At 34.4% G+C, this 21,368-nt stretch overlaps 1 protein-coding gene across 1 annotated transcript in view; it reads left to right on the top strand.

The window, feature by feature from the left end:
- mus312 (mutagen-sensitive 312) overlaps positions 1–21,368 on the top strand; it is a 575,442-nt gene that overhangs the window by 12,112 nt on the left and 541,962 nt on the right. Inside the window, exon 2 of the mRNA XM_090395332.1 lies at positions 18,427–18,598. Coding sequence (XP_090251458.1) covers positions 18,530–18,598 — 69 coding nt within the window. The 5' untranslated portion in view covers positions 18,427–18,529. The remainder of the gene's footprint in view (positions 1–18,426; positions 18,599–21,368) is intronic.

The following is a 21,368-nucleotide window of genomic DNA, read 5'->3' as shown; positions in this document are numbered from 1 at the left end:
AAAACAGTTATTCCACAGATTAGCTACTAGACAGTATACCAGACAGAAATAATTTTAATTGTTTAAGAGTATTCTAGGTCACCTCTAGGGAATAATCTTGTTGCAGCTATTTCACCTGATCTGCCTGGAGAGAGTCCAACTAATGGTATGTGAAGGACACTGCTAGTGCTGCAATTTGCAGAGGAATTGGGCGCAATTCTCGCTGTATATGGCTTAGTAAAGAATCTGCTATTGTTATATTCCACTTTCAGCTTAATTAAACAACAGCCATGAAAATCAAGCAAACATCCCAAAACCTTCCAGATTCATTTCACGAATACACAGTTTTGTCATAAATATTGTTACACCTTCTGCACACCTCCACATTGCCTGCAGAATTGCACAAGCCTGGTTCTGTTAGTGGCACTGTGTCCAGCCACTATTCGCACGTTTATCAGTAGAGTTGTCTAGCTGTACAGGTTAACATGTAGTGGGAAGATTATGAGAACCACTTCACAAGGCTAGAATGCAGCCACCTGTGTATTTTCAACACACTAAAAACACTTGGGATCAGTAGGACGTTTGCGTATTGGACTGTTAACCATTATAACGATACCGAAGATGTATCTGACAGTCAAACATGTTACGTTAGGATGCAACAGCTTGTGAGGGCTGTGAAGACACTCTGTTGACGTAAAACTGTGAAAACACAGAAAGTGATGTCGTGAGAAATGAACATTTTGCAGAGAATGTGGCACTTGTACTAACTAATGACCTGGGGATGAGTGCCTATTGTTCTTTTACTGGACACTTCCTAACACCACAGCTTGTGTGGCAGAGGATGATAAAACCACTTCTCTTGCAGTACATGAACAGCAGACAGAGATATCCTCTTCACAGATGATAAGATTTTCACCATTGAAGAATCATTTAACTGCCAAAATGATCAGGTATATGCCCTAGATGGTCACACAGCACATGCCATAGCACCCAGGATTCAGAGAGGTCATCACCTTGCATCAGTGATAGTTTGGTGGGAGTGATGTATTGGAGGAGAGGTATCCAAGTTGCATTTCTCTGAGAAAGGAATCTTGCCAAAGTGCATCAATCAAGACACCATGCTAGAACCTGTGGTACAGCCCTTGAACAACACCTTGTTTCACGATAAGCAGTGGACCTTCCAATGGGACTCGAGACTAATTCTCTCCACACAAGATGAGGACCACACAACAGTGGTTGGAAGCAAATGTACCAGACCACATATCACTATCTTATTAGCTGCTTGGAAGTCCTGATCTGAATCCGTTGGACTTAAAATTGTGGTCAGAGCTTGAGAGAGTAGCCTGCAAGAAACAATAACCCCCAAGCATTGCCAGCCAGAAGGTGGATTTGGAGCAAGCAGTGGCACTGTTTCCATTGGATGTTGTGCATGCCACCATCAATATGTGGCCTCACGGACTTCGGGTGTGCATGAAGGCAAAAGGAGGGAGGGCATTTCAAACATTGAGTGAGTGCTGCTATGTGCATGTTATACATGTGGTTTGTATGTGCTGAAAGCTATAAATGATTTACTGATAGATTAAAGGTTTACACACTGTTCAAGTTGTAACAGTATTTGTGGCTAAACTAGGTATATGTGGTTTTAGTTCTGACCTTACCAATATTATAATAGATTTAGTTTAATCCTTTATCCCAGTGAGAGCAAACAAAGTTTGCGCCTGAAAATATCTTCAGGACTAAATATAGTGTTGTACTATCTTATCCAGTAAGTAGTGCAACACCAAGGCAACTCGTGGCAAAGGTGGAGCAAGCTACCAGGCACTTCTAACCCAGTATCTCCCATAATGCAAAACACATTTCCTATGTGGATATGTATACTGTTATGCATTAAAGGGATTATACATATCAATGCATTATACATATCCACATAGGAAATGTGTTTTGCATTATGGGAGATACTGGGTTAGAAGTGCCTGGTAGCTTGCTCCACCTTTGCCACGAGTTGCCTTGGTGTTGCACTACTTACTGGATAAGATAGTACAACACTATATTTAGTCCTGAAGATATTTTCAGGCGCAAACTTTGTTTGCTCTCACTGGGATAAAGGATTAAACTAAATCTATTATAGTCTAACCTAGTGATAAATAAATTTTCAACATCTTACCAATATTAATTTCCATTTTCTGTCTGCAAAATTGCATCTACTTTTTTTAACATCAACTCAGGTTCAGCTTCTTCAAGCACTGATCCTCTAATTTTTCCCAATTACGTAATCTTTGACTCTTTTTGTCTCAAAGATGTCATTTGTGCATATGATCACATTGATATACTATATATTCCAACTTAGAATCAGCTCTTTTTTGATGTTCCTTAGTTGTGAGAAACATAAAAAAGATCTATCATCTCTTTTTGATGAGATACATCCTCTCCCTCTCAAGACAATCCCCCCCTTATTTGTGTTCTATTTCCGCAAAAGAGGGCTCTGGCAAACCTAGTGAATATTCCTGTTATACCTTTCTAGTTGAAGGAAATGCCAGCTAGATCCACTTGGTACTTGGTAATAGATGACTTTCATCACCCAATGAAATACTACCACCTGGCATATTGAATGCCTGAAGTGGCAAATGCCATGTTTAATCTTCAGAATAATGATTCTGCTTTCTGTTTTCCCTCCCCTCTTCTCTTTGCAGTGTGAGTGATATCCTTCAAGTGCATACCAAACATGCTTAAGGACCCAAAACATTCCCTAATTTGAAGGAGCATTAGTTAATATAGTGGTGCTGAAGGCTAACTGCCAGATAATCCTAATGCTACATAGTGGTAGGTGGCACTATGTAGCTGGCACTATGTTGCCTGGAGAGGAAGTTTGAGTAGTAGTAGGGAGGCAATGTCAAGGACATATTATGGCAAGGAGACTAGTCACTCTGTATGGATGCCATCTCTAAAAGTCTATCTCCTTTCACCTGCATGTCTCTATTCTCTCCTTCTTTAACCACAGATGAACTTATGACAAATCATACAAATGATGACAGTGACAATGTAACAAAAATGAATCCCCCCTCAAATGCCAATCCCAACAAAAAAGTCACAACACACAGGTCATTTCAACATAAAAACTCACATTCCTAACTTCACTAACATCTGTGGCATTAACACCAACATCAGTGATGCAGACCAGACATCTTACTCTTGACAGAAACCTAAATTGTTTGTTTAGTTTGCAGTTGCATCGAATATTGTCCATCTTATACATTTCATGATTACTTTCACCACATGGATGGACCTTTGTGAGAGCTAACATTGCTTACTAGAGAATGGCTCATTTCGAATCTGTGCTTTTGACTTCCTCTGGCTCAGTTTCCTTGCCTATTTAGTAACATGAATTTGTTGTATTTACTGGGCTCTAAATTCTGTTAACCACTCAGACTTATGTGGTGCGACTATCTGCAATTCATCTTTCCAAATAGTGAGGTCATCTTGATAGGTGACCTTAATATCCACAGTTCTAACTGGCTACCCTTCTCTAACACCACTGACCAAGCTGGAATGAGAGGACAAAGTCTTTGCTGTAAGCATTCACCTAACACAAATCGTACGTCCACCTATACAAATCCTGATAACTTTCTTTGCTCTCCCAGTTTTTAATCAGCCTATGCCAAAGCATGTAACAAATGCAAAACAGTCATCAGCAAATCTAAATTCAATTTATACAGGCCAACAACAGAAAACTTGTTTCCTGTCCAAATGGAAGCCATTTCTTATGGTCCTTTGCCAAAGCCATTGGACACAACTTCTGCTCACCTGAACTTCCACCTCTCTCTCTCATCCTGATGACACCACTGGTATTTCACCAAAAGATAAAGCTCTCCTTCCAGCATCACTGTTTTCCTTCAACTCCTGCATAGATCAAGGCAAATCATCTCTTATCATATCAGAATCTGAGCACCATATGCCTCCTGTAATTTTTGATAAAAAGACATGAGAAAATTACTAAATAACTTGGACACTAAAAAGTCTTCTGATTCTGATGGCATCTCTCCAATTGTTCTCAAACATTGTGCTCCAAAGTAAACACCCATCCTGTATCATTTCTACAATCTTTTATACTTAGCTGGTACTTATCTCAATATGTGGAAGCAATCATATATCCACCTTATTCCAAAAAAAGAGAGATAAAAGTTCACCATCAAACTGCCAACCAATCATCATCACTTCATTACTTAACCCTGCGGAGGTCGCAGCTGATCTGACAAATACATGCAAATTGTTTAATATAAATATTCTTACACATATTCAGTGTATAGCTTGAAGGTCATGACTAGGACTAGCTGCACATGCGTATGTTATGAGTGATATCCTGCACTGCTTTTTGCTGTCAGTTTGGTTTAACACGTGTTTTGTAAAGGTTTGTGATATTTGACAGTAAATTGTATCTGAGAGATACTGCGAACTCCGATGTCAGTGTGGTCTCATACCAGATGATGAAATTCATCTCTCACCAAAAAAGACAACCGTATCCATACCTACAGTGGGATTTAAACCCACTGTAGTTATGGATGTAATATATTCGTTAACCACTCAGCCAACCAAGTTGGTATGAAAACATTCTTCATTTATTTATTTTATTTTTTTTCATATTTATTAAGCATATTGTATATTTATTTTTATTTATTTATTTTTCATATATATCAAACACACACATGCAGGATTTAAAAAATTCACATACCCATTTGCCATTGACGAGTTATTAGAAACAACTAGTGAGTGAATTTTCAGCCTTGGTCTGAATGCATTTAAAATGTATTGCTTAATTTTCTTCACAAAATTTAAACATTTTTTTCATAAAACATCTCATTCATTAAGTTTTTCGATCAGGGTGGCCTTTAATGAATGTAATAGTTTTATTTTCAAACATGAGATATTTAGATAGTATCTTATATAATTAATTTAATAAGTTAATTCCTTAGTAGACTATTTGTTCCTGCCAAAAGTTTGCACCAAGGCACTCTCAAAGATACCTTGCTGCTGTTTCTGAAATGTGAATTCCTCTCCATGATAACAGGTGGCAATATTTATCTCTCACCCGCTGTTATAAACTAAAACCTACCTGGCATCGCAGTTAATTTTGAAATCAACACAAGCATTCTCAAACAACATTTGATTCTGCATAACTTGCAAGTAATCATTATTCTTATAAGCGTCAGAGATACCATTTAACAACAACAAAAAAAAATTAATTTAACAAGATCAATTTTCATTTGTTTCACTGCCAACTATAATTCTTTCAATACCCTCTTTAACCTTATGTTTAGTGGATATGCAGTTGTAATGTAATATTGGTGTAAGCTTATTTTCACAATTCAGAATGTGAATTTCAGCTTAATATAATTATGTACTTGATGAAAATGCTTTTTAATGGTATTATTTAAAAAATACAGTTATCGTGCAATGACAAGTTGGAGACCGAATCACTTTTATGACATGACATCGTGAAAACCATCCCATTTAAAGTTTTGAACATTTGCTGTTGTTTTAATAAAGTAATTTGTCTATCCTACTGAAATTATTTTCATGGATAATTTATATGAATTCACCCTTCATTATGAACAGTAAATGAAAGGAAATGTAAAGAAAAAGGTAAGGGACCATAAAATAATAAAATTAGAGAAGAGTTATGTTTTGTCATCAACTAAAAACAACCAAGACATGTTTTAAAAACAAATGGCTCAAGAAATTCTAGATGATTGTGCTATGAAGACAAATTTAAATTCTGTAATGTGTAAAAAATATCCTAGAACTTTTGGCAGAAACTCCACATTATGACAAGGTTTTTTTCAAAGCCTTTTTAAAGTAGAGACAATCAGTTTTTCAACAAAAACAAAAAACAAGCTTGACATAGACTTGATCAGAAATCAGCTAGGAAACACTAGTTGCATTCGAAGTGTCTTTTTAATACAGCCTATTTTAAAGCAAAGTTGCTTTAAAGAGGCTGAACAACCTCTCATGCATAAAATAAACACTAAAAAAAATTCTGGTCTGCTAACACACACACACACACACACACCAATATAAAGATGTAGGCAGAGGACTTGGTTGTTGCAGACTGACTGCACTTACCTTATGTTCACCATTCACCACATGTTGTGCCCTGAACAGTAGTTCCCCTTAGTGTTTTAATGTTCAAAGGTTTATTAGCTGTAGAAACGATGCATCCGTTGATGCCAGTGATGATGACGATACTGAAGATGCACATTTCACATTAGCAGTATGGCATTTAATAATCAGCTATAGAAACAGATAAAGTCGTGTTAAAACTTAATTATATGTAGACTTTTTGTCTAAGTTTCATAGACATGTCAGTACAGAATGAAAAAACAGCTGTCACAATAACAGACAATTCTAAAATGGTCAATAATTTCCTAACCGAAAAAAAAAAAATTAATTAAAAAAAATAAACTATTTTTTATAATATATAAACTAATAATGTACAAGAGTGGTCTTGAAAGGTTCTCGGCCTAACAATGAAAAAACAAATTTATAATTTCAAAATTATTTTTATTTTTCAACATAATTTCTCTTAAGACTAATACATTTATTCCAGCACCATTAACCTGTTCCTGTGGTGGTTCTCAGCAAGATCTGCAAAATATCCCTCTACAGCTGCAATCACCTCTTGATTCAAAGAAAAACGCTGACCAGTGAGGAACAGTTTTAGTTTTGGGAAGAGATAGAAGTCAGAAGGAGCCAAATCTGGGGAGTAGGGTGGATGTTCCAATAATTCATAATGCAGATCCCTTAATTTTTCCATTGCCAAAACACCTTTGTGGGTAGTTGCATTGTCCTGATGATTTTTTTTCTTCTGCAAACCGGGTCTTTTCTCACGAATTTTTTCATCTGGTTCGGAATAATATTCCCCAGTTATTGTTTTACCCTTTTCAAGATAATTAATAAACAAAATGCCTTTAGCATCCCAAAACACTAATTCCATGACCTTTCCTGCTGGTGGAAACGACTTGGTCTTCTTTGGCGCTGAAAACCGGCTTCTGTCCACTGTTTTGACTGCTGTTTGGATTCTGGTGTGTAATGGTGAATCCAAGTCTCATCCATAGTAATAAATCAGCGCACAAAATCAGTTTTATTCTTGTTAATATGTTACCGTAAAAGCCCGAAAAGTGATAAATCGTAGGTTTTACCTGTAAATCCTAGCATTTACTATAGTGAGGTGGTAAAATTCCGAAAAATGCTTGTAAACGCTTCCATTTTGGGCTTTTACCAAACCATTTCAGTAAATGGTTTGGTAAAATTTACCAACACAATTTGGTAAAAGCCCATTTTGTTTAAATAATAATAATTTACCTTTGAGAATTTAAATTTGAAACATAATGTCCAGAATAACATTAAACATAACTGCTTTATTATTTTACTACATTTAATTAATGTATTATAAGAAAATGTTCATGAAATAAAAGTAACTTATTTACTTAACCTAACCAAAACCTATTCTTCCGAACCCTTTGTTGTGTTGTTTGTTTCCATCCATATTGCCAACATTGTTTTACTTTAACACTTTTAGCTTCTTTCACTTCATTCAACAGAGAATTTTATCTCTCACTTGGTAAATGAAAGTTGTTATCCTTCTTATTATTCACTGATTCACTCAAAAGATTAAAACGTTTTTCTGCACAATATCATTCATTTTCATGAAGGAAATTTTAAAAAATGTAAAATATATTAGCACAAAAACAAACTGATTCTAGATCGCAGCCGCTCACACCCATCTATACTCGCACTGTATCCAGGCTTTTACTAATTACTGTTGGAAAATGCTGGCGGCATTTACCAAAATGATTTGGTAAAAGCCTGAAATGAAAGCGTTTACAAGCATTTTTTTTACCCCCCCTCACTGTGGTAAATGCTGGGATTTTCTAGGATTTACCAATTTTTGGGCTTTTACAGTAATAAATACGTTGCAAAATATATTCTACACACACAGGCCCGTTTCTACATTTTGTGGGGCCATGTGCGAAATGGAAAAGCGGGACCCCTGAAAATTAGTAACATTTATGGAAATTTTAAATGGAAGAATATCTTGTTAATTAACTAATTAAATCAAATATGAAAATTATTTATGCACATAAATAAACAAGTATGCTCTTTAGCATCAATTTAAATAAAGGGAAAAAATTAGTTAAAAAATAAATGTGTTTGTATGTACATGATATATTATTTTATTATGTAAGTACACATTATCATATAAATACGCCAGAACAATGATTTATTTAATAATATAAATAATAATATAAAAATACAAAAACAATATCCTTTTTACTATAAAGAATGAAATATATATATAACAACTTATAAGATTTAAAAGAAATCTTAATATGTTAAATTTTATTTAACCTAATGCGCTTATCAATAAAATCATTTATAACGTTATCAAAATTCAAATTTTTTGCAATTTCATGCTCTATAGATATTATTGCTAGGGACGACAAACGTTCTTGAGACATAGAAGATTGCAAATAGGTTTTTATTAATTTTAATTTGGAAAATGACCTTTCTGCTGATGTAACTGGACTGGTCAATAATATTTTAAATGTCGTAGTCATATTTGGATAAATATCCGACAAATTATTTGCAATTATGAATTTTAAAATATTAATGGGTGCATCTTCTGGAACAATATTTCTAAAAATAATTAATTCATTGTAAAATTCAGATTCATCAATATTTGTATTTAATTTTTGATACAGCTGTTTGCAGCAAAATTTTAATTCATTTTCTGTCATTTTTCTTATTAATTTCATATAAAGAAATCCAAATGATTTTTCGTGAATTTCATACAATTCAAATCTTTTTTTGACAGATTGTAGCGCAGTATCTAAAATTATAAAAAAGAAATTTATCCTAAAATTATCTTTGTTATCACCTATGTGTGATTCATCAGGCATTTCATAATAGTCAAAAATACTTTTCTTTGACATACTCGGCTTTCTTTAAATTTTCCATTTCTAATAGATTTGACAGTTTAGCAATCTCAAAACAGCTATCAAATCCTGATATTCTCTCTCTTCAAAGTACTGCACTAGCTCTTTAATATGCTTAGTTGCTACGTCTATGGGAATTTTTGCATTTTGTAATACTTTACTTACTAAATTAACTTTTGGCAAAAGCTCATACCAAATTACAAGGCTTAATATAAACTCAAATGAATCTATTTGTTCATATATTGAAACCACTTCTACTTTCATAGTATTATCTGATGCAGTTTTAAATAATTCTTTTAGTGCATTTAAAAATTCTGGAATTTGAAAACGTACAGCTCTAACTGATTCTATTCTACATTCCCATCTTGTATCACATAACAGTTTTGGAGTTAATTGTTTAACAAATTTCTTTAATATGTCCCAACATGAAGTTGAGGTAGCAAATAATGTATATATTTTTTGTATAATTTTGCGACATCCCCTAAAATCAAATTTAAATTATGACTGGCGCAAGGAGTATAAAATGCTTTTTCGTTTTCATTTAAAATGTAAGCACGGACTCCCTTATATACTCCTTTCATATTCGCTGCTTTATCATACCCTTGCCCTCTTCAATCTGACAATTTAAGATTTAATTTATTCAGAAGTAATTTTATATTTTCAGATATACCAGTAGTGTCATTAATTGTTAAAAACGTCAAGAAGTGGTCACGAATTTCAATATCTGCTTCAAATATATGTAAAAATCTAAAAATTACTGAAATTTGCTCCTGATGACTAACATCAGGAGTACAATCGAGAATTATTAAATAGTACTTTGCCTGTCGTATCATATTTACAATATTTTGTTGAATTTTGGTTCCCATACCAACAATTAATTCATTTTGCTTCATATTAATGCTTCATATTAATTCATATTGCTTCATAATTCAAAATTACAAATTTTGTTTCATACCTATAATTTTTTTTCTCCGAACATTGCATTAAATGATCTTTTAAAAGTGGATCGAATTCTTCAATTAATTCCTTCAAAAAAAATTACCATTATGGGCTGTGTACGAAGTATCAAAATTACCTCTAAAAGCTAAATTATGTTCGGATAAATAAAGAATTGCTGCTACTATTCATCTTAAAACATTTCTTAACTGTTCTGCATCAAATTTTATGACATTTTGATTTGTCTGATCAATTGTATTGTGATTTTTTTTAAATTACATTCCATTTGTGTCCATGAATACATGCATTTCATGTGCACTGGATTTAGTTCGTGTGACTTTAATCTTTTACTTACATGTCGCCAGTCAGAAAAGCCGTTATTAGATAAAAAAATTATCACCAGAAGAAAATAATTTGCAACAAAAACAAAAAATGGAGTTGGAAGAGTTTGAATATACAAGCCATCTTCTGATTTGCTTCTCTCCGTTTGCAATTATCCTAACAGTGAGCTGTGGAAAACACCTCGTTGTCATCTTTTGGAAAATCATTTTCAGTCGGAGGAGATGGTGGACCACATTGTTCAATTTGTGTTAGTGTTGCGTTGTTCAAAATTTTGGGCCATGTTGCTGGATCATCAATAGTAAATAGTTCACCTTCCTCTGGTGTCTCAGTTTTAGGATCTTCAGTACTCGTTGTTTGACCAAACGCGTCATGTTCTCTGCTTCCTTTGAGTATTTCAGAACTCTCGTTATTAATTAATGTTGAAGCCGAAGAACTGTTTGTAGTTATTTCAGAACTCCCGCCATTAACTGATATATCTGAACAAATATATGAGTTCAACTTCATAAATTTAAACAGTGAATTTCTTTGACGTTCCTCAGCCGCTTCTTTTTCTTGTTTTCGCTTTCATTTTTCATGCCCACTTGGGTATTTTCTTCCATAATAATCTCTCTCTCATGAGTAGTCATACTCTAGAATTAAGTACGATAGATTTAATTATAAAATAAGTTGATAAATTAAAACAAAATTACTTACCTAATAAATAAAATATATCTAAAATAGATAATATTAGAAAATAAATCAATCTAATATATATTGAAAACTACTATTGAAGAAAAATTCTGATGTCGGATAACTTAAAAGCAGTTTACAAAATATATTTTTTAAGATGTTTTGCAAGTAATGTCACATAAAAAAAATTGCCATGACAGTATGTGTATACACGTACTGTCATGGCATGTACCTACTTGTTCATAAAATCATAAACTAAAATCAAAAAACTCCTTAAAATTATTAAAAATACCTGTTTTGAAATGCACTTTTTCCTATTTAACACTATGCTGTACGATATTGTTATATATCTTAGAGTAGTTTCAGATACTACTGCTCTAGCGCTACGATCTTATTTCGCTTACTATAACAACAATAGTTGGTTGTAAAATTATATAAATATATTTTTCTATATAATAATATTTTTTATATAATTATTACAATATTAATTTAATAATTAAAAAAATTAATTGCTTTTCTTTTTTCAATTTTTTGCACTTTGCGGGGACCCTGTGCCACCGCACAGTTTGCACACCGATGAATACAGCCTTGCCTACGCATTCTTTTGAAATGCCTATAAATCTCAGCAATTTCACGCACTTTGACTCGCTGGTCATCCAATACCATATCATGCACTTGATCAATGATTTCTGGTGGTGTTACACTTTTTATGGACATCCTTCACATGGATCATCTTCAAGGCTGGTACAGCCACGTTTAAACTCGGCAGCCCATTTCTTAATTGTCAAAAACGAAGGAGAAGAGTGCCCATAAACTTTTATGAACTTCAAATGAATTTCTTTTGGTGTTAAACCTTCTTTTACAAAGAATTTTATAACTGCATGATACTCAATTTTATCCATTTCAAGGGATACAGACAACATTTTTGCTTCTGATAGCTGTATAATACAAACTACTTAATACAATGACTTGTAGTTTCACATGGATGCTTATGACAGATGTACCAACTTAGAAAAAAAAATATTACTGATAGTGTTGTTGCCATCTATGATAGAGGCCAAGAACTTTTCAGAACCATCCTCGTAAAAAAAAATGTACACATTTTTATGTTGCTCTGTACACTCTAGTTCTGCACCAGCAGGACTAGTGTACAGAGGACCACCTTTCAGACCAGGTGGTCTGAAAGGTGAAAATCTCTGAACATTGCTTGGAGCATTTTAACAGGAATAAAACTGATTTTCTGCATCAATTTATTACTGTGGATGAGACTTGGTTCACCATTACACCAGAATCCAGACAGCAGTCAAAACAATGGACAGAAATATTATTTCAATCTTTTAACCAGACTGGATGAAAAAATTCAAGAAAAGACCAGGTTTACAAAAGAAAAATATCATCTTTCATCAGAACAATGCACCTGTCCACAAAGGTGTTTTGGCAATTGGATAATTAAGGGATCTGCACTATGAATTGTTGAAACATCGACCCTATTCTCGAGATTTGGCTCCCTCTGACTTCTATCTCTTCCCAAAAACTAAAACTCTTCCTTGCTGGTCAGTGTTTTTCTTCAAATCAATTGGTGATTGCAGCTGTAGAGGGGTATTTTGCAGATCTTACTGAGAACCACTGCAGGGACGGGATAATGGTGCTGGAGCATTGCTGGAATAAATTTATTAGTCTTAAGGGAGATTATGTTGAAAAATAAAAATAATTTTGAAATTGTAAATTCGTTTTTTCATTGTTTGGCCGAGAACTTTTAGAGACCCTTGTGTGTGCGTGTGTGTGTGTGTGTGTGTGTGTGTGTGTGTGTGTGTGTGTGTGTGTGTGTGTGTGTGTGTGTGTGTGTGTGTGTGTGTGCGCACGCATATATTTATATATATATATAGAAAGTTTTTTACTTTGGATATACCTTGAATGCTATGTATTAAAGGCAAGAGCCACTACCCAGACCGGTTTAGAGCTTTATGGAGGTCTCGACAGTGGAAGCCAGACCTTAAAAATGCCAAGGTTGAAGTAATGCAGAGCTTATAAATTTTACCTAAACAAGTTGCCACAAGGTGCTTTGACCTTATTAAATAAAAATCTCAGGATGAGAGTAAGATGTAGAAAGTTTTTTACCTTGGGTATATACTATGTTAAAGATGCCAAGCAATTTTATAAGCTAGGTTTTTATCCTTTTTTCCCAAGTAAGCCAACAGACAAATAAGTCAAGTTTGCGCTTGCACGTACTCAACTTCAACCTTGGCATTTTTAGGTCTGGCTCCCACTGACGAGACCTCAATAAAGTTCGAAACCGGTCTGGGTAATGGCCCTTGCCTTTAATGCATAGAATCATACATCTCTGTAAGGGAATGTGCTTTGCATTACAGGAAAATACTAAGGAAAGTGATCAGAGCTTACTTCATCTTTACCACGAGTTACCTCAGACTTTCGCTACGTGCAGGTGCAAACTTGACTTATTTGTCTGTTTGCTTACTTGGGAAAAAAGGATTAAAACCTAGCTTATAAAATTGCTTGGTATCTTTAACATATATATATATATATATATATATATATATATATATATATTGACTGTCTAACTGATAAGCTTAGGCATTGATGGTTATTCATTACTTATTTTTCACGGTATTAACAACACCACAAACACTTTTATCCACAAGGATGTTTTATTAACGCTAATATTTCACTGATTTTCAACTCAGCATCATCAGAGCACAACACCCATGTAAACGCGACAGTGAGTGAGTGAAACAATATAATTGCAAAAGACAAAAGATCTAAAGTCCTATTTTTGGCACCCTCTAACGAAAAAAAAAAAAAAAAAAAGGGCAGCAGTTATCCAGGAGTTTTTCTTAGGATAACCGTCTCCCAAATTTTTGGCAAATTAATGCAACCATATTTGTTAAGGTTGGGAGAATTCTTCAAAGCCATTGCTGACTCAAAAAATAATCTTTCAGATCTATAACGACTCCTAAATAGCACATTCGTTTTCCTCCATCTAATCCTGTGTGAAGGAGTGTCCAAAGCGTGGTCTGCCAGTCCGGACTTGCCATAGTAATAGTAGCGAATGTATCTTTCATGTTCTTCCAGGCGGATGTTCACTGATCTTCCTGTTTGCCCATAATAGGCCAAGTCACAGTCACATGGAACTTCATACACTCCTGGGTGTGCTAAAGGGTGAAGTTTATCCTTTGGCGAGCGGATCAGAGTTGCCAGCTTGACATGAGGCTTGAAGGTGGTGCGAAGGCCATGCTTCAGCAATACTTTGGCTATCTTTTCCGATGTACCTCTGATATAGGGAATGGAAATGGTCATGTTGTATTCTTGTGTATTGGGGGGGGGGGGCAGAGTAATGGGCCTATGTAGTATTTTTTTCTATTTTGTAGGGATTGTAGCCGTTGGCTAAGAACGTATGGTGCAGGTACTGGAGTTCAGTGGTCAGAGCTGTATCGTTAGAACAAATGGCTCTGGCTCTGTGTGTAAGTGTTTTTAAAATGCTGTACTGTTGGACTGGATGATGATGTGATTGTTTATGTAGGTATCTTCCTGTGTGTGTAGGCTTCCTGTAAATAGAAAAAGATAGTGATCCATCTGAAAGGCGGGTGACTAATGTGTCAAGAAATGGTAGACAGTTATTTGATTCTTTTTCTACTGTGAAGTGAATTTTGGGGTGTTGGCTGTTTAGGTAGGTGACAAAAGCATCCAAAGTGTCTTGTCATGGGGCCAGATGGCAAACACATCATCTACATAGCGCAACCAAACTTGTGGCTTGTATGTAGCTGTGGTAAGTACTTTGTTTTCAAAGTGTTCCATGTAAAAATTTGCTAATTGGGGGGGGAGAGGGGGGAACCCATAGCAGTACCATTAATCTGTTTATAGAATTCCCCCCCCCATGTAAAGTAACCTGCATTCATGGTAAATTGAAATAATTCAAAAATATCTTGGGGAAATTTAGACTTGATTAAATCAAGAGTGTCTATAAGTGGTACATTGGTAAATAGGGAGGTGACATCGAAACTAACCATTAAGTCTGAATTTTTTAGGATTAGATTTTTAACCGGTGTTTTGAAATGGATTGAATTTTTTACAAAAGTAGAGGAGTTGCCAGTAAGAGGGGCAAGCGACTTAGCTAAATGCCGGGCCGGTTTATATGTGGGACTATCTATGCTATCAACTATGGGGCATAGGGGAACATTAGTTTTGTGGATTTTTGGTAATCCATAAATACGGGGTGTTTTAACATGAATTGGTTTTATTTTCCTGATGATTTCTTTGGGCCATGATGTCTTTTCAGAAAGAAATATTTTTAGAGTCAGCAATGGCTTTGAAGAATTCTCCCAACCTTAACAAATATGGTTGCATTAATTTGCCAAAAATTTGGGAGACGGTTATCCTAAGAAAAACTCCTGGATAACTGCTGCCCCCTTTTTTTTTTTTTTTCTTTCTGTTAGAGGGCGCCAAAAATAGGACTTTAGATCTTTTGTCTTTTGCAATTATATTGTTTCACTCACTCACTGTCGCGTTTACATGGGTGTTGTGCTCTGATGATGCTGAGTTGAAAATCAGCGAAATATTAGCGTTAATAAAACATCCTTGTGGATAAAAGTGTTTGTGGTGTTGTTAATACCGTGAAAAATAAGTCATGAATATATTGACTATGTAATGACTTTTATGAGGTACGCTTGTCTTGTTCCAATGAACTCTGTGTTTAGTACAGATAACATGCTCAAGCAAGCCCACACTGTTCACGCTCATGATGTTTAATATAAGACTGATATTCTACTATATGAATAAAAGCAGATATTCCAGTTTGTCTAAAATAAGATATCCAACAAAAACATGGAATCTGGTAGTTGCCTGGAAAACCGAGAGGCAGAAGGAAAAGCATCCTTAAGAAAAGCAAGAAAGATGAAGATTTTTCTGATGGTGCAAAAGGCAACAGAAATGTTCAGTGGTTTTAAACTTTTTTCTATGCATTCAGAAATGTTTGTTCTGCATTCTTTATTTTCTGACGAAGTTTTACAAAAATAATTAATATTAAGTTTACCTTCTTAGTTTTAATGATTCCTGCATCAAAAAAGCATTTAACAGTTATCGAACCTTTGCCACTTCTAATATAGAGAAATAAATCACATTCCTGTGTGCAAAGCATTTCTGAATGCATAATGAAAATTTTGAAACCACTGAACATTTTTGTTACCTTTCATCCCCATCAGAAAAATCTTCACATATCTTGCTTTTCTTAAAGATAAGCTTTTGCCTCTAGGCTTTTCAGGAATCCTCTTGATTCCTTGCTCTTGCAGCTTATCTTTTTTTGGACAAATTGGAAAATATGCTTATATTCATATAGAAGATTATAAGTCTTACGTTAAATATCATAAGCCTTGAACAGTCTGGACTTGCTGAGCATGCTGTCTGCACTAAACATACAGTTCCCCGGAACAAGATAAGAAGAGTTCTTGATAATAGTTATTTTCTCATAGGACATTGTTATAAAGAAACATGTGAAACATTACTTCATTGCCCTAACTAAAACAGATCTAATGGTCTATGTCTATCCTCTTTATGGGATAGATGTAGAAACTGCTATAAATTTGGGGACTGCCATTCTGTCAGAAGCAACAAAAATGTCTATTTTTTAATTCAACCATAGTTTGAATATTCTGTGGCCTTACTCATTTCTTTGTGATTATCATTGCTTGACTTTGAGAATTCTGATGGTGAAATATTATCGTTATTGTTTTTTTATGTTACTCCACAAAAAGGTTTTTGTAAACCTTTTAATACATTCATGTTGTGGGTTAGTTGATTTTTTTTCTAATTTTATTAAATTTCTTTATTTATTTTTCTTTCTTTCTTTATTTTGCATAATTCAGAAACACTGCTCTAGAGACCAAACATGGAACATTTTCAAGCCACTTCAGGCCTTTAATAAGTGGGGCAGTGGTCTCATAACTGAGTAGTGAAACTCGCCTTCCACATAAACCATGCATTGGCCTGTTGGTTGGAGAGCATATATACTATCTGCTCTACCAACAAAGATAGCAAGTACTTGTTTGATTTTGTCTGCCCATTTTGTTGGGATAATCCATTAACAGATTTTGTAGTAATACATAAAGTGTTGGATAAACCGTCTATTATATGCATTTCTGTTCTCCATCATAATTTGTTACAGAGAAAAATCTGAAACAAATCCCTCAACAATAAGGAAAAAAAGGTCACGTAATAGGCTCTTCAGGTGAACATAGTACATCTCAGGATCCACTTGCATTAACAAGTTGACCTGATAAAAATTGCTTTGGGAAGTATAGTGTATATATCCCAGTGATCTCTTCCCACATTGTTTTTAAAGGGTGGTTATCCTTGAGGAGGATGCGCACTGCATGCTGCTCTAGATAAAATATTAATTTTTAAACAGTATTTAGTATGGTGTGGTTTTGAATTTTATTATATATACAGGGTGTTCGGGATAAATTTGACATATTTATAATTAATTATATTTTTCCGTAAGTTACATGTATTAACACACACTTCTCTTCATATTAAAGTTTGGACCCTTCTTCATTCATATACAAGATGTCAGAAAGGATGGATAGCTGGAACCCACCTGAATCATGGAAGAGAATAACTTGTATCATGATGATTCGTGCCCGCCATCAAAATAAGGATATTACGACTGCTGCCCAATGCTCCCTGAATACAGTAAAAACAATCAGGCATGAACTAGAGACTTGCAATGGTGACTACGAGGATGTAGCAAGAAGAAAGATCCCTAGCAGACGATCTGATTGCGTTCGTACAGCAGAATTCCTCGCAAATCTGCAGGAACAGGTGTTGAAGAACCCTGGCATTGGAATTCGGGCTTTGTTCGTGGAGTTGCTAACTGTAGTCAAGCCCTGGATAACAAGGGTAGCCAATGGTAGGCCGTATGTATGGCAGCAGGATTCGGCCCCTTGCCACACCTCTGGGAAAAGTCAAAAATGGTTGTCTGAAAATTTCTACGACTTCACCAGTCCAAATGTTTGGCCTCCAAACTCCCCAGACCTTAACCCCATGGATTATTTTGTATGGGGCGCAGTTGAAAAAGACACCAATCGCACTTCCAGTAATACAAAAGCCCAGTTAATGGATAAAATTAAAACAGTTTTTGCGGCCCTTCCCAGGGAGACTGTAGCATCAGCTTGTTCGAGGTTCCGAAGCAGAATTGAAGCTGTGATCGATGCTAATGGTGGTTATTTTGAGTAAATCTTGTTGATAGTATTGTAATTAACTCTGCCTGTAATGTTTTTTGTCAATTCATTAAATTTAATAGATACAAAGAAGATTTTCTTTTTCCTTACGAAACTGTCAAATTTATCCCGAACACCCTGTATATATATATATATATTTTTTTTTTTTTAATGCCAATACCTATAGAATAAGAATGGAATATTATTTATTGATTTTTTTTTTCCTCCCTAAACTTATGTCTAATTTCAGGATTTTCTTTCTTTCTTTCTTGAAATTGTAGTATTCAGACTTTTCTGACAGATAATTACTAGAGTTGCAGTTCTCACAGATAATGTGAATTGATATGTGTTGCCCAAGTCAATGCTAGTCTTTTCTTGAAGAATATGAAGAATTCAAAAAGCAAGTCAAGTTTAAATTTTGATGAGACACTAATTGATTTTAAAGAATGTAAGGTAAATATGTTAAATTTATTATTATTGCTATTATCATCAAATGTTTTTTCAAACGATCGTAATTTTTTTTTTCCTATTAGGAGTTCAATGTGATCTCCTAATGAAACTGTAAAATAAATGTTAATTATTTAAATTTTATTAACTATGTCTGAACTTAACTTTGACTTTACTTTATTCTGCTTCACTAAGTTAGGAATCTAAGCTACTTTAACACAAACTTCTCAAGGTTAGGCTTAAGTTTGCTTAACCTATACCTCGCAATGCTAATCTTCACCCTGACCAGTTTCTGTCCCCCCTTGCTATTAAACAAACTTTGTGTTATAAATAAGTCTAATGTATGCAGTTCCCCACTCTCGCACAAAATCAAATTAAGAAATTTTTTTTTTCCGACTGCACCACCTAATTTGATTAAATATTGTTTGAAAGATAGGGTGAGGACAACAGGAATTAATCACAAAGTATATACATTAATTCTCTATATGCAAGTCATGACTCATATCTTGTTATGCCCGCAGGTTCGCAAATTTTTTTCGAGATAGTGCATTGGCTAAGGAATAAAACCAGGTAATTACAAAACAAAACATTTATTTTTGATCTAGTGCAATAGGTACAGAGCACATAATATTTACTGAGAGATTATTTCACTCAAAAGTTTTAACTCACTACAAATGGAATTCTAGCAACAGAACGTTCACTACCAAAAGAAACTCATTATACCTTAACATAATGATGTCTCCTATGACACCACTATGCACATATATGCTTACAAGCTAACATAATTCTTCCTATCACATATAAGTTTAGAATTTCACATTATTCCTCCTATAAGAATCTGTAACGTAATATTCTTCCAGCCACATACGATGCTTATTTAACACTATTCCCGATTTTATCATATACACTCTCTTAAATTAAACATACTTAACAACAAATAATTTTCCCTCAACTTATAATCAAGTTACTGCCTGTTTACAAATAATATCTCGCAATCACACATGATTCTGAGGTACATTCTCTTAGCAAAAAATACAATTTAAATTATTGCTTACTTGCAACTACAACGAGTGCAAAGTCCAATTAGCTCAAAGCAGACTACATTGAGACTGGAGCTGGTCATTCTTCGTGCTGCTTGGACTATGTTGGTGGTTTCCCATAGAATTTTCCTCTGTCGAACTTGCTGGGGTTCTGCTGTAGCTACCTGGAGCTAGAGAGAGGGCTGGTGGTGGAAAGACATGAGATGTCAGCGGCAGAAGAGCAAGCCTCCTGGATGAAGGGAAGGAGCCCCAAGGAAGTCAAAAGTAAAAAGCCTAGAACATTCCGAGCCAAGCATCGCATTCCCTTTTATGCAGATTTTCAGCCCTTTCTTCTTAATGATGAACTTACCAGGATTAGCCAGTAGCAAAATGATGGCATTGCTGGCCGTTCAACCATACGATCTTTGGATGGTACTTATCACCACTAATCTGGCTTAATCCCTACTAAGCTTTACTAACAGGTCAAAATGTATGTGCATCCTTATAGTAAATTTTATAACATCTTATTTAGTACATTTTTCTTTCATAATTTCGAACAAAAAACTGGAAAATCTATAGTGCAAATTTATGAAGTTTAATTTCTCGCGAGAGATTTTACAGAACACATGAAACCTAATCGATCCCTTGACTTTGGTAATTATGTCTAGTTATCAGAATTTAACTCTCAATAACAGGAACAATAACAGAATGGAGGAAATAGCGTGACTTCCTCCATTCTTGATTATCTTATTACATAAAAAGGGCAGCAGAGATGATATCAGTAACTATAGGCCAATCAGTTTGCCATCACAATTGAACAAAATGTTTTTATCCATTATATTAAATAGGATTACAAGGTTACAAGAATTACAAGCCATATGAACAAGCAGAATTCAGAACAAGATTTTCTACAATAGATCATATCCACACTATTAACCAAGTAATAGAAAAAACAAATGAATATCATCTTCCTGCATATTTAATGTTTGTAGATTTTGAAAAAGCTTTGATTTCTTTATATCAGTCAGAAATAATGAACAGCTTAAAACAACAAGCTATCCCAACAAAGTATATTCGATTATTAAAAACTGTATATCAAAACTCAACAGTTTAAAGCTAAAAGATCAGGGAAAGGTATTGGGAGAGGAGTAATGCATGGAGATCCTATATCACCCAAATTGCTTTCTGCTACATTAGAAGAAGTCCTTAAGAATGTCTCATGGGAAAGCTGTGGAATTAGCATCATTGGAATAAAATCACTTACATTTTGCAGATGACAGTGTTCTTTTAGCAAAAAAAAAAAAATAAAGATGCTTAAGAAATGCTAAATGATCTTAATAGAGAAAACAGAAAAAAGGGTTTAAAGATTAATCTAACTTAAACCAAACTGAACTAAAATTAACAGGTAATCATATTGAAATTGTGGAGAACTATATTTCCTTGGTTACTTACTTACTTTTAAGGAAAAACAAGATAAATAAGTAGAAGAATCACATAAAGGACAAAGTATTTTGGCTGTATATAAAGATTATCTGTATTTACTTATGCCTTAAAAGAAAGCTCTTTAATATATGGATTATTCCAGTGTTTATCTTTGGAAGTGAGACCTGGGCAACAACTAAAAAACATGAAGACAGGTCGCATGTGGCCCAGAGAGTCTTGGAGAAAGAATGCTTTGCATAATAAAAAGGGATAGAATAAGAAATACTAAAATTAGAGAGATGACTTATGATGTAGAAGATGTTGTGAAGCATGTA

Source organism: Typopeltis vanoorti, chromosome 7, assembly GCF_054136105.1.
Source record: "Typopeltis vanoorti isolate ZY-2024b chromosome 7, IOZ_Tvanoo_1.0, whole genome shotgun sequence".
Taxonomy (NCBI): domain Eukaryota; kingdom Metazoa; phylum Arthropoda; class Arachnida; order Uropygi; family Thelyphonidae; genus Typopeltis; species Typopeltis vanoorti.
The sequence above is the reverse complement of the archived record's forward strand: the minus strand, read 5'-3'. Positions and strand labels throughout refer to the sequence as shown.